We start from the raw sequence: 13680 nt of genomic DNA, 5'->3' as shown, positions 1-13680 counted from the left end.
GAGTGGCGAGTTTCTCCTTCAGTGATTCTTTTTCTTACCACCACGTGAAGAAGGTGCCTTGCTTCCCCTTCACCTTCTGCCATGATTATATTTCCTGAGGCCTCCCCAGCTATGTGGAACTATGTCAATTAAACCTCTTTCCCTTACAAATTACCCACTTTCAGGTATTTTCTTACAGCAATGTGAGAATGGACTAATACAGTAAATTGGTACTGTAGAGAGTGGGGTGGTGCTATAAAGATACCTGAATATGTGGAAGTTACTTTGGAACTGGGTAACAGGCAGAGGTTGGAACAGTTTGGAGGGCTCAGAAGGAGACAGGAAGATGTGGGCAACTTTGGAACTTTCTAGAGACTTGTTAAATGGCCTTGACCAAAATGCTGAGAGTTATATGGACAGTTAAGTCCAGGCTGAGGTGGTTTCAGATGGCAATGAGGATCTTCTTGGGAACTGAAGCAAAGGTGACTCTTGCTATACTTTAGCAAAGAGACTGGCAGCATTTTGCCCCTGCCCTAGAGATCTGCAGAACTTTGAAATTGAGATAGATGATTTTGGGTATCTGGGAGAGGAAATTTTTAAGGAGCAAAGCATTCAGGAGGTGACTTGGGTGCTCTTAAAAGCATTCAGTTTTATGCATTCAAAAAAAGATGGTTTGGAATTGAAACTTATGTTTAAAAGGGAAGCAGAGCATAAAAGTTTGGAAAATTTGCAGGCTGACGATGTGATAGAAAAGAAAACTCATTTTCTGAGGAAAAATTTAAGCCAGCTGCAGAAATTTATATAAGTAATGAGGAGCCAAATGTTAATTGCCAAGACAATGGGGAAAATGTCTTTAGGATATGTCAGAGGTCTTCATGGCAGTCCCTCCCATCACAGGCTTGGAGGCATAGGAGAAAAAAATGGTCTCATGATCCGGGCCTCAGAGCCTTGCTGCTTTTTGTAGTCTTGGGACTTGGTGCTTTGTCCTAGCTGTGGCTAAAAGGGACCAATGTACAGTTCAGGCCATTGCTTTAGAGGGTTCAATCCCCAAGTTTTGGCAGCTTTCACTTGGTGTTGGGCCTGTGGGTGCAGAGAAATTAAGAATTAAGGTTTGGGAACCTTTGCCATGATTTCAGAGGATGTATGGAGATGCTCAGACGTCTAGGCAGAAGTTTGCTGCAGTGGCCTAGCCCACATAGAGAACCTATGCTAAGGCAGTGTGGAAGGGAAATGTGGGGTTGGAATCCCCACACAAAGCCAAGTTAAGAATTGCGGTTTGGGAACCTCTACCAGTTTCAGAGGATGTATGAAAATACACGGACGCCTAGGCAGAATTTTGCTGCAGTGGCATAGCCCACGTAGAGAATCTGTGCTAAGGCAGTGTGGAAGGGAAATGTGGGGTTGGAATTCCCACACAAAGCTCCCATTGCAGCACTGCCTAGTGGAGCTATGAGAAGAGAGCCATGATCCTGCAGACCCAGAATGGTAGATCCACTGACAGCTTACAGTGTGTACCTGGAAAAGTCACAGACAATGCCATCTTGTGAAAGCAGCCAGGAATGGGGCTGTACCCTGCAAAGTCATAGGGGTGGAGCTGCCCAAGGCCATGGAAGCCCACCTATTGCATCAGCATGACCTGGACGTGAGACATGGAATCAAAGGAGATCATTTTGGAGCATTAAGATTTTATTGCTCCACTGGATTTTGGACTTGTATGGGGCCTGTAGCCCCTTTGTTTTGGCCCATTTCTTCCATTTGGAACAGGTATATTTACCCAATGCTTCTACCCCCATTTTATCTAGGTAGTAACTAACTTCCTTCTGATTTGACAGGCTCATAGATGGAAGGAACTTGCTTTGTGTTAGATGAGATTTTGGGACTTGGACTTAAGGGATAATGCTGGAATGAGTTAAGATTGGGGAGATTGTTAGAACGGCATGATGGAAGTAAAACTGTCACTGTTTGTTGATGATATGATCATATACCTAGAAAATCCTACAGACTCACCCAGAAAGCTCCTATATCTGATAAATAAATTCATTAAAATTTCAGGATACAAAATCAATGTACACAAATCATAGCATTGCTATTACCAACAGTGACCATGCTGAGAATCAAATCAAGAAATCAACCTTTTTTGGCCAGGCGTGGTGGCTCAAGCCTGTAATCCCAGCACTTTGGGAGGCCGAGGAGGGCAGATCACGAGGTCAGGAGATCGAGACCATCCTGGCTAACATGGTGAAACCCCGTCTCTACTAAAAATACAAAAAACAAAATTAGCTGGGCATGGTGGTGGCACCTGTAGTCCCAGCTACTCGGGAGGCTGAGGCAGGAGAATGGCATGAACCTGGGAGGCGGAGCTTGCAGTGAGCCGAGATTGTGCCACTGCACTCCAGCCTGAGTGACAGAGCAAGACTCTGTCTCAAAAAATAAAGAAAAAGAACTCAACCTTTTTTGACAGCTGAAAGAATAAAACAAAACCAAACAAAAAACCTTGAGGATGATACCTAATCAAGGAGGTGAAAGACCTCTATGAGGAAAACCACAAAACGCGGCTGAAAGAAATCACAGGTGACACAAATAAATGGAAACACATCCCGTGCTCATGGATGGGTAGAATCAGTATTGTGAAAACGTCCATACTGCCAAAAGCAGTCTACACATTCAATGCAATTTCCATGAAAACAGCATTATCATTCTTCACAGAAGTAGAAAAAATAATTCTAAAATTCATGTGGAACCAAAAAAGAGGTCACATAGTAAGCAAGATGAAGTGAAAAGAAGCAAAATCTGGAGGCACGCATTTACCCAACTTTCAAACTGTAGTACGAGGCCTATCGTCACAACGGCATGGTACTTTTTTTTTTTTTTTTTTTTTTTTTGAGAGCAGAGTCTTCGCTCTGCCGCCCAGGCTGAGGGCAGTGGCCGGATTCCTCAGGCCTCACTGCAAGCTCCGCTCCCGGGTTGCACAGCCATTCTCCTGCCCTCAGCCTCCCCAAGTAGCTGGGACTAACAGCGCGCCCGCCCACCTCGCCGCGGCTAGTTTTTTTTGTAATTTTTTAGTAGAGACGGGGCGTTTCACCGTGTTAGCCAGGATGGTCTCCGATCTCCCCTGACCCCTCATGATCCGCCCCGTCCTCGGCCCTCCCAAAGTGCTGAGATTACAGGCCTTGAGCCACCGCCGGCCCGGGCCGGCATGGTACTTTTATAAAAGTAGGCACATAGACTGATGGAACAGAATAGAAAACCCAAAAATGAAGCCAAATACTTACAGCCAAATGATTTTCCACAAACCAAACAAAAACATAAAGTGGAGAAAGGACACCCTATTCAACAAATGGTAGGCCGGGCACAGTGGCTCATGCCTGTAATCTCAGCAATTTGGGAGGCTGAGGTGGGTGGATCACCTGAGGTCAGGAGTTCGAGACCAGCCTGACCAACAAGGTGAAACCCCATCTCTACTAAAAATACAAAATTAGCCAGGCGTGGTGGCGCACGCCTGTAATCCCAGCTACTTGGGCAGCTGAGGCTGGAGAATTGCTTGAACCCGGGAGGCGGAGGTTGTGGTGAGACAGGATTGTCCCATTGCACTCCAGCCTGGGCAACAAGAGTGAAACTCCACCTCAAAAAAAAAAAAGGTGCTGGGATAATTGGCAAGCCACATGTAGAAGAATGGGACTGGATCCTTTTCTCTCACCTTGCAAATCAACTCAAGATGGATTAAACACTTAAATTTATGATATAGAACTATCAAAATTTTAGAAGATAACATAGAAAAACTTTTCTAGACCTTGGCTTAGGCAGAGTTCATTACCAAGAACCCCAAAACAAATGCAACAAAACAAAGATAGATGGGACTTAATTAAACTAAAAATCTTCTGCACAGCAAAAGAAATAATCAGCAGAGTAAACAGACAACCCACAGAGTGGGAGAAAATCTTCACAATCTGTGCATCCGGTAAGGTACTGATATCCAGAATCTATAAGAAACTCAAATCAGCAAGAAAAAAAGAAATAATCTTATCGATTATGGGCACGGTGGCTTAAGCCTGTAATCCCAGCACTTTGGGAGGCCGAGATGGGCGGATCACGAGGTCAGGAGATCGAGACCATCCTGGCTAACACGGTGAAACCCCGTCTCTACTAAAAAATACAAAAAAATTAGCCGGGCGAGGTGGCGGGCGCCTGTAGTCCCAGCTACTCGGGAGGCTGAGGCAGGAGAATGGCGTAAACCCGGGAGGCGGAGCTTGCAGTGAGCTGAGATCCAGCCACAGCACTCCAGCCTGGGTGACAGAGCGAGACTCCATCTCAAAAAAAAAAAAAAAAAAAAAAAAAAAAGAAATAATCTTATCGATTGGACAATGGATATGAATAGACAATTCTCCAAAGAAGATATACAGATGGCCGACAAGCGTATGAAAAAATACTCAACATCACTAATGATCAAGGAAATGCAGATCAAAACCACAATGCAACACCATTTTACTCCGGCAAGAATTTGCCAAAATTAAGAAATGAAAAAATAATAGATGTTGGTGGGGACGTGGTAAAAAGGGAACACTTTTACGCTGCTGGTGGGAATGTAAACTAGTACAACCGCTATGGAAAACTGTGGTGATTCCTTACAGAACTAAAAGTTTATCTATCATTTGATCTAGCAATCCCACTACGAGGTATCTACCCAGAGGAAAGAAAGTATATGAAAAAGACACTCTGCACACACGTTTATAGCAGCATAATTCTCAATTGCAAAAATATAGAGCCAGCCCAGATGCCCATCAGTCATTGAGTGGAGACACGCACACACGCACTCCATGGAATACTAAGCCATAGAAGGAACAAAATAATGGCATTTGCAGCAACGTGGATGGAATTGGAGACAGTATTCTATGTGAAGTAACTCAGGAATGGAAAACCAAACATTGTATGTTCTCATTTGTAAGTGAGAGCTAAGCTATGAGGATGCAAAGACCTAAGAATGATGTAATCAGCCAGCTGTGGTGGCTCACACCTATAATCCCAGCACTTTGGGAGGCCGAGGCGGGCGGATCACGAGGTCAGGAGATCGAGACCATCCTGGCTAACACGGTTAAACCCTGTCTCTACTAAAATACAAAAAATTAGCCAGGTGTGGTGGCGGGCGCCTGTAGTCCCAGCTACTCGGGAGGCTGAGGCAGGAGAATGACGTGAACCCGGGAGGCGGAGCTTGCAGTGAGCCGAGATCACCACTGCACTCCAACCTAGGCGACAGAGCGAGACTCTGTCTCAAAAAAAAAAAAAAAGAATGATGTAATGGACTCGGGGATCTCAGGGAAAGAATGGGTGGGAGTTAGGGATAAAAGACTGCACATTGGGTACAGTGTACACCGCTTGGTTGATGGGCGTACTAAAATGTCAGAAATTGCCACAAAAGAACTTACCCATGTAACCAAACACCACCTGCTCCCCCAAAACCTACTGAAGTTAAAAACAGAGCACAAAAGAAAGATTATCTGGTGCTAAAAATAAGGTTTTCTCAGGTCTTTTCTAAACGTTATGTGTTCTTCTGGGCAGACACACAGTTTCCTGAATTCCCTAGGATACCTGTGTTTTTAGTACTCTACTCTCTGAAAGAAATTTTACTCCAGCTTTTCCTGGGTTGTAGGTGGTCTATATTGTATGTGTCAGGCAGAATCTCTTGTTTCAGGTGGCAGCATACTTTTTGTTTACGTAATTCTTTCTGGTTTTTCACACAGATTGCTTTCTGCCTTACTTGGAACAGAGAAGAGAGTCTTGTTTTAGAGATTTGGCAGCCTCCAGCCAAATTGTATCATAACTATGCAGTAATTTGTATATTTCATCTCTACTCCCTATAAAACCAATGACCAAGGTTCCACACTGCAAACTTGTGATTTTGTCTTCAAGACTGGCACCACGTTGGAGAGGGATTGGAGCACGGAAAAGTAAAATCTTGTTCAGGCTTTCCTGCTTTTGGCATTGTGGTTTTTTGCTTTTTGTTTTTGTGTTTTATTCTGTATTTGCATGTTTGCTACAAAGCCTTTGATGGCTTTTAAGAGTTTTGAGAAGTTTTTAACAATTCTGCCTGTTAAATATTTTGGGGAGGGACAGGTGTTTGGCTATGCTTGCTCTGTCATTTTGCTGCCTTCTTTCTTACTAGACTCTCTGCTGTATTTCATTGATTTATATGATTTTCTTTGTGCCGTTTCAACAATCTATCTTGTTTAGTGTTACTTTGAAGCAGTTTTGAAATTGTAAAGTGTGAGTTGTCATACTTTGCTTTTTTGCAAGATTGTTGTGGTTTTCTGAGTCCTTTGCAATTCCATATGAACTTGAGCATCAAGTTTTCAATTTTTACAAAGTAGTTGCCTGGAGATCTGACAGGGATTGTATTAAATACATGGAGTGTTCTGGGGAATATAACCATCTTAATAATACTAAGCCTATTGAGCTATGAACATGGGATGAACAATTTTCTGTATTATCCCATTTTTCCGTTGGTATAAAGTAATTCCTAAGACAGGGTAGTTTTAAAGAAAATAGGTTTATTTTAACTTTTGTGTTCTGGGGGTACATACGCAGATTTGTTACATGAGTAAATTTCATGTTTCTGTTTTCCTGCACAAATGATTTTGTCACATAGATAGTGAGCACAGTGCCTGATAGGTAGTTTTTTGACTCTTACTTTCCTCCCATTCTCCCCCTCAGGTAGGCCCCAGTGTCTATTGCTCCCATCTTTGTGTCCATGTATACTCAACAGTTAGCTTCCATTTATAAATGAGAACATGTGGTATTTGGTTTTCTGTTAATACGTTAATTTGTTTATGATAAGGGCCTCCAGCTGTAGCCATGTTTATGCAAAGGACATGATTTAATTTCTTATAGCTGCATAGTATTCCATGGTGTATATGTACCATTTTTTAAAAAAATCCAGTCCACTATTGATGGGCGTTTAGATTGATTCAGTGTCTTTGACATTGTGAATAGTGCTGTGATGGACATACCGGTGCATGTGTCTTCTTGGTAGAACAACTTGTATTCCTTTGCGTCCGTATGCAGTAATGGGATTGCTGGGTCAAATGGTAGTTCTGTTTTAAGTTTTTTGAGAAACCTTCAAACTGCTTTTCACAATGGCTGAACTAATTTGCATTCCCACCAGCAGTGTGTAAGTGCTCCATATTCTGCGCTACCTTACCACCATCTGTTAAAGACTCTTTAATAATAGCCTGAATGTTGCCTTTGGTTTTTGGGTTTTGTTTTGTTTTTTTTTTTTTCAATTATTTCTCCTTTTATTGCTCCTTCCATGAACCTTGACACTCTCCTTTGGTGGCCTCAGGAAATCTTTTCAACATAAATTATTTCTCGAGCAAAGGAAAATTTACTTTGAGCATTAAGACACATATGTGGTTCTGCTGTGTTTGTTAAATGGCTCTTGGAGCATTTGATCCTTGGTTGAAGGCAGAAGATACCCACATTGGTTTGAGGAGCATTGTCTTCTGAAATCTTTTTGTAAATCACTCTTCTTAAGTTCTCTTTTTCAGGGTTTACCCAGGTTTTCAAGAAATTGTTCAAAAACTGTCACATAAGGTACCAGACTGGTCTTACCATCTCTGGTTCTATGTTTAATATCAGATTCAGCTTAATTCTCCTTTTTTCCTCTTCATTAGTGGAAGAGGCATCCAGTTCATGGCAGATGAGGCTTATGGTTGGAACAGTAAGTGGATCAAACCGATCCACTTTCTGCAAATCAGTAGGCACAGAAATGCGACCTGTTTTGGGATGAACGCTAAAAGGGCTCTTCGGTAAATGATTGATTTCTTTGCTGACATTGATACCCCGTTGTGGAAACAGTCCTGGAGCATAATCTCCCACTCCAGCCAGGTCCACATTTTCATTTTTGATGTTGTTCTGACGTCTGCTGGTGCGCCCAGTGCTGAAGTGAATTGTGAGACTTTTGGAAGCTTTGTTGAAGTTCATCCTGAATTGTTTGAGTAACAAGGGCTAAAATCTTATCCCAGCTTTTGTTATTTTTGAGAATATCTTGATTAACCAAGGCATAGTCTTCAAAGTTTTTTTTTATTATGTTTATAGATTTTCTGACAAAAGGGTGAATTTTTTCAGTTAGTTGAACTTTCTTTTTAACATCTTGACCATGCTTTACAAGGCTCAGATACTCAACTATCCCAGAATGTACCACCGAAGACAGTTTTCTGATTTATCACAGACCCAACAATATACACCCCTATTTCTAGAATATACCCAGAGACGATGCTTAAATCCAGAGTCCTCCCTCAGTGCTGTGTCAGTGATGCATATGGCCGTTGTCATGAGGATACAGGACTTAGAACATGTATCTGCAGAACTATAGCATCTCCTCACATTGTCATAGTCTGTCATGTCAGTGTCAAACACCAATTCTTTTTCCCGAGCCTGGAAAGCTCCCAGATCCACTGTATTGTGTTGATTGGGTCTGTGGGAATATACTGTGCCTATATCAATCTTGTATGGATTCATTTTCTGCATCTCCTTTTCCAGATCACTCTGGTTGTTGAAGGATTGGTATCGAATGTAAATGTCATCTTTCAATGTGAATGAAAATTCACAGTGTTGGGAGTAATTCTTTACCACTCTGCTGTAGTTGAGCCAGTTACAGTACAGAGAATAGGGAAAGAGCCTCTGGTAATAACATTTAAATAGCTCAGGCAGCTTGGTGGGGTCAGACATTTTCGTGGAGCTCAGAACTCAACCCAGGAAGCTTGACCATTGCCTTTTATGCCTACTTGCTCGACTGGAAATCAGAAGTGTCTGTCTGCATCTTTTTCTTTTAATTGACTGCTGTCAACTTTTAATCCTAAACTTTCTTTGTTCTACTTCTGACCTCACATCAGGATATGGTGAAAACAAGCCTGGGTGCTCTCTCTGGGTTTTGGCAGCAGATTGAAACCATGTAAATCTTTTACCTTGAAACTGAATTCTCACCCTAGCTTTCCACCTACTCTCAACAGAAAACACAGGCCTGGCTCCTTTTCTTCCTCATTCAAACCGTATCAAACCACCTTGAAAGGCCTGACCTGATGGATCCACAAGGGTCAATTTTCTGAGTAATAATTTCCTACCCTCTGCAAACACATCTCTGCACTTGACCATCGCACTTAGTACCACTAGCGGAATGTTCAGACATTGCCCACCACCCTGTGGTTCTGTCTTCTCTTGCAGTGACTTGCTAATCGGCTCTGCCGCCTGGGGTCTGGTATGTACTTTAGCTGCTCACTAAGCGGCTAGCACTGTGAGCTGTGCTGCTCGATTTACTTATTTCTGTGAAATCTGTAAACCACAACTCAGATCACCATGTTATAAGGCAAAGAAACAGAAAAATTGCGTTCTTTTAGATTTTAATTAATTTTTAAGTTTTCTGCTATGAAATGTAGTGAGAATGAGTAAAACATGTGTCAGGAGTTTTAGTAATAACAGCGGAAGCAACTTTGGTTCTTCACTGGGCCCCGTACAGTCCTTAGGAGTTTTCTGGTAGTTTCCACCTGAACTCGTCTCTTAGTTGGCCACTGTTATGATTCTTTGGCTATTTTTTTTTTGTATTTTATCATCTGTAATTTTTCTGTTCCATTTTGCTTTACTGGAACTTTCTATAAATGAGTATGAATGGAATTAAAACAAAAAGGTTTATTTGGTGATTTCCTGTGTCATGTTGCACACATGCTAGTGCCTGATGCACAATCTGTGCATCCGGTAAGGTACTGATATCTAGAATCTATAAGAAACTCAAATCAGCAAGAAAAAAAGAAATACTCTTATGGAGGCTGGGTGTGGGGATTACAGGTGTGAGCCACCGCACCAGGCCCAAATATTTTCTTATTATAATCACGTTGATGCCTCATTTCTCCAATTAACAAGTTATAACAGCGTATGAGAAATATTGTTTACCAAGAATGCTCATTAGAGACGTAATGCTCAGAGTGTTTTCCAGAGCGGATCCCCTAGGCACCACTGCAGGAATGGAGTAAAGTGGTAGGCTTTCAGAAACAAAACAAAGCTGGAGTTCAGCGAATAATATATTGTTTGCATGAGACTGTTTACATATTGTTCACATAGGGTGATGAGATCCCTCAAAAAAACCTATTTTCTCACACCGAAAGGTCAGACTTTGTAAACAGTTAAGACTTAACGCTAACTGTTATACACAACAGATAGCATGACTTTTTATAAGAGGCCCTCAAGATAAAATCTACACATAGAAATTAGGGGTGACCTCATTTCTTACGGCACAGTTTATTCCCTACACCTGCCAATGAGAAAGGTGTTCCTACTGTGCTGTTGACTTTCTGAATAGTTCATATTAGCATGAAGAATGTTGAGTGGGAAGCAGTAAGTGTAGACAGAGAGTAAAGTTCTGATGACCAAGTCGTGGAAGAAATGTTTGAAGTCTGCAGAATTATGTTACGATTTTATGAGATGAGTATAGATTCTTCATGTCTCTCTAAGCCATCCTCCTCTCCGCATATGTGTGATATTCTAGGATTCAGTGTCATTTGAAGATGTGGCTGTGGCCTTTACCCAGGAGGAGTGGGCTTTGCTGGATCCTTCTCAAAAGAATCTCTACAGAGATGTGATGCAAGAAATCTTTAGGAACCTGGCTTCTGTAGGTAAGAATAACAACACTTTCTCATGTAGTTGATTAGAAAACAAGTGTTTTGGCTGGGCACGGTGGCTCACACCTGTAATCCCAGCACTTTGGGAGGCTGAGGCGGGCAGATCACCTGAGGTCGGGAGTTCGAGACCAGCCTGGCCAACATGGTGAAACCCCATCTCTACTAAAAAAATACAAAAATTAGCAGGCGTGGTAGCAAGTGCCTGTAATCCCAGCTATTCAGAAGGCTGAGACAGGTTAATTGCTGGAACCTGGGAAGTGGAGGTTGCAGTGAGCCGAGATTGAGCCACTGCATTCCAGCCAGGCCAACAAAGAAAGACTCTGTCTCAAAAAAAAAAAAAGCCGGGCGCGGTGGCTCACGCCTGTAATCCCAGCTCTCAGGGAGGCAGAGGCGGGAGGATAGCTTGAGCCCAGGAGTTCGAGACCTGCCTGGGTAATACAGCGAGACCCCGTTCTCCACAAAAGGAAAAAAAAAAAAAGTCAAAAAAAAAAAAAAAAAAGAAAGAAAGAAAAGAAAAAGCAAGTGTTTCTTTGTCATGAATGTTTCCTGATTTGGCATGTGGAAAGGGAATACTTTGGTGAAAAAAATTAGACATGGTCACGGTGTATAGTGAACCTTGAGTCGAGCAATTTTTTAAGTTTCTAATCATTTGTAATAATCTTACGGATGTACATTTTAGGAAACAAATCGGAAGACCAGAATATCCAAGAAGACTTCAAAAATCCTGGGAGAAATCTAAGGTAATTTGCATTCACAAGAACAAATAATGCCCGTTGAGGGAATCTTAGCATGTCATAAGTTTTTAAAACAGACAAAACAGCTGGGCGCGGTGGCTCATGCCTGTAATCCCAGCAATTTGGGAGGCTGAGGCGAGTGGATAATGAGGTCAGGAGTTCAAGACCAGCCTAACCAATATGATGAAACCCCATCTCGACTAAAAATACAAAAATTAGTTGGGTGTGGTGGTCGGTGCCTGTAATCCCAGCTACTCAGGAGGCTAAGGCAGGAGAATTGCTTGGAGTTGGGAGACGGAGGTTGCAGTGAACTGAGATCACGCCATTGCACTCCAGCCTGGGCAACAGAGCAAGAGCGAGACTCCGTCTCAAAAATAATAATAATAATAATAATAATAATTAAAAAACAGACAAAACAAATAAGAACCACTAGAAATTTTTTTTTTTTTTTTCCCAGAAGAGTCTTAGCAAAAAACACACCTGAATGTAACATGGATGTTCAGTATTTTCAGAATATTTTACTTGGAAACACTACTAAAATACTGTACATGTGACTATCACAGTTGTGATAATAATGATAATAGCTGTGGGGGGCCCATGTCTTAAACAGTAATTAATTTATTTACTTTAAAACAATTTACACATGGCAGGAAACTTGCATTTTCCCTGGTATTAGTAGCAATGTAAACCATGAATAAATGTACCATTAATGATGTGTTTATCATTTTTACAGCAGTCATGTGGTAGAGAGATTGTTTGAAATTAAAGAAGTCAGTCAATATGGAGAAACCTTCAGCCAGGATTCAAATTTGAATCTGAATAAGAAAGTTTCTACTGGAGTAAAACCATGTGAATGCAGTATGTGTGGAAAAGTCTTCATATGTCATTCAGCCCTTCATAGGCACATCCTGTCTCACACTGGAAACAACCTATTTGAGTGTGAGGAATGTCCGGAGAAGTTATATCAATGCAAACAATGTGGGAAAGCCTTTATCTCTCTCACCAGTGTTGACAGACACATGGTAACACACACTAGTAATGGGCCTTATAAGGGTCCAGTGTATGAGAAGCCTTTTGATTTTCCTAGTGTATTTCAAATGCCTCAGAGCACTCACACTGGAGAGAAAACATATAAATGTAAACATTGTGATAAAGCCTTCAATTATTCAAGTTATCTTCGTGAACATGAAAGAACTCATACTGGAGAGAAACCCTATGCATGTAAGAAATGTGGTAAATCATTCACTTTTTCCAGTTCTCTTCGCCAACATGAAAGATCTCATACTGGAGAGAAACCCTATGAATGTAAGGAATGTGGCAAAGCCTTCAGTCGTTCCACTTACTTGGGAATACATGAAAGAACGCATACTGGAGAAAAACCCTATGAATGTGTAAAATGTGGCAAAGCCTTTAGATGTTCCAGAGTCCTCAGAGTCCATGAAAGGACTCACAGTGGAGAAAAGCCCTATGAATGTAAACAATGTGGTAAAGCCTTCAAATATTCGAGTAACCTATGCGAGCATGAAAGAACTCACACTGGAGTGAAACCTTATGGATGTAAGGAATGTGGTAAGTCGTTTACTTCTTCCAGCGCCCTTCGAAGCCATGAAAGGACTCATACTGGAGAAAAACCCTATGAATGTAAGAAATGTGGTAAAGCCTTCAGTTGTTCCAGTTCCCTTCGAAAGCATGAAAGAGCTTATATGTGGTAAAAAAAAAACAACAATAAAACACCTCTGTGAACGTAAGAAGTGTGTTAAAGCTTTCGGTTATTCTAGTTTCATTAGAGCACGTGAAAAAATTAAAAACTCAGGCCGGGTGCAGTGGCTCATGCCTGTAATCCCAGCACTTTGAGAGGCCGAGGCGGGCACATCATGAGGTCAGGAGTTCGAGATCAGCCTGACCAACATGATGAAACCCGTTTCTACTAAAAATACAAAACTTAGCCAGGCGTGGTGACACGCGCCTGTAGTCGCAGCTGCTCAGGAGGCTAAGGCGGGAGAATCGCTTGAACCAGGGAGGCAGAGGTTTCTGTGAGCCGAGATTGTGCCACTGTACTCCAGCCTGGGCCACAGAGTGAGACTCCGTCTCAAAAAAAAAAAAAAATTAAAACTCACACTAGAGAGAAACCCAACACATGTAAGGAAGATTAGAATGTTGCAATTTTCCTAGTTCCCTTCTAAAACTTAGAAGAACCCATCCTGGGAAAGAACCTCATAAAATACCAAAAATGCATTAAAGCACTTAATTTTCCCAGTCGCTTACAAATATATTTTTATCAGTGATTCATTGTTAAAGAAGGTGTC

The 13680-nt window shown here is 41.8% G+C and overlaps 1 protein-coding gene and 1 pseudogene across 2 annotated transcripts in view; one reads left to right on the top strand and one right to left on the bottom strand.

Moving 5' to 3' along the window:
• ZNF670 (zinc finger protein 670) overlaps nt 1-13238 on the top strand; it is a 43633-nt gene extending 30395 nt beyond the window's left edge. For both annotated transcript variants that reach the window (XM_017861202.1, XM_017861203.1), the window contains exons 2-4: nt 10508-10634; nt 11320-11380; nt 12108-13238. In XM_017861202.1, the coding sequence (XP_017716691.1) occupies nt 10508-10634; nt 11320-11380; nt 12108-13086 (1167 nt within the window). In that variant the 3' untranslated portion in view covers nt 13087-13238. The remainder of the gene's footprint in view (nt 1-10507; nt 10635-11319; nt 11381-12107) is intronic.
• LOC108521385 (DNA primase small subunit pseudogene) lies at nt 7367-8700 on the bottom strand (annotated as a pseudogene).
• Nucleotides 13239-13680: the final 442 nt, after the last annotated feature.

This window comes from Rhinopithecus bieti, unplaced genomic scaffold (genome assembly GCF_001698545.2).
Source record: "Rhinopithecus bieti isolate Rb0 unplaced genomic scaffold, ASM169854v2 scaffold_60804, whole genome shotgun sequence".
NCBI classification, from domain to species: domain Eukaryota; kingdom Metazoa; phylum Chordata; class Mammalia; order Primates; family Cercopithecidae; genus Rhinopithecus; species Rhinopithecus bieti.
The sequence above is the reverse complement of the archived record's forward strand: the minus strand, read 5'-3'. Positions and strand labels throughout refer to the sequence as shown.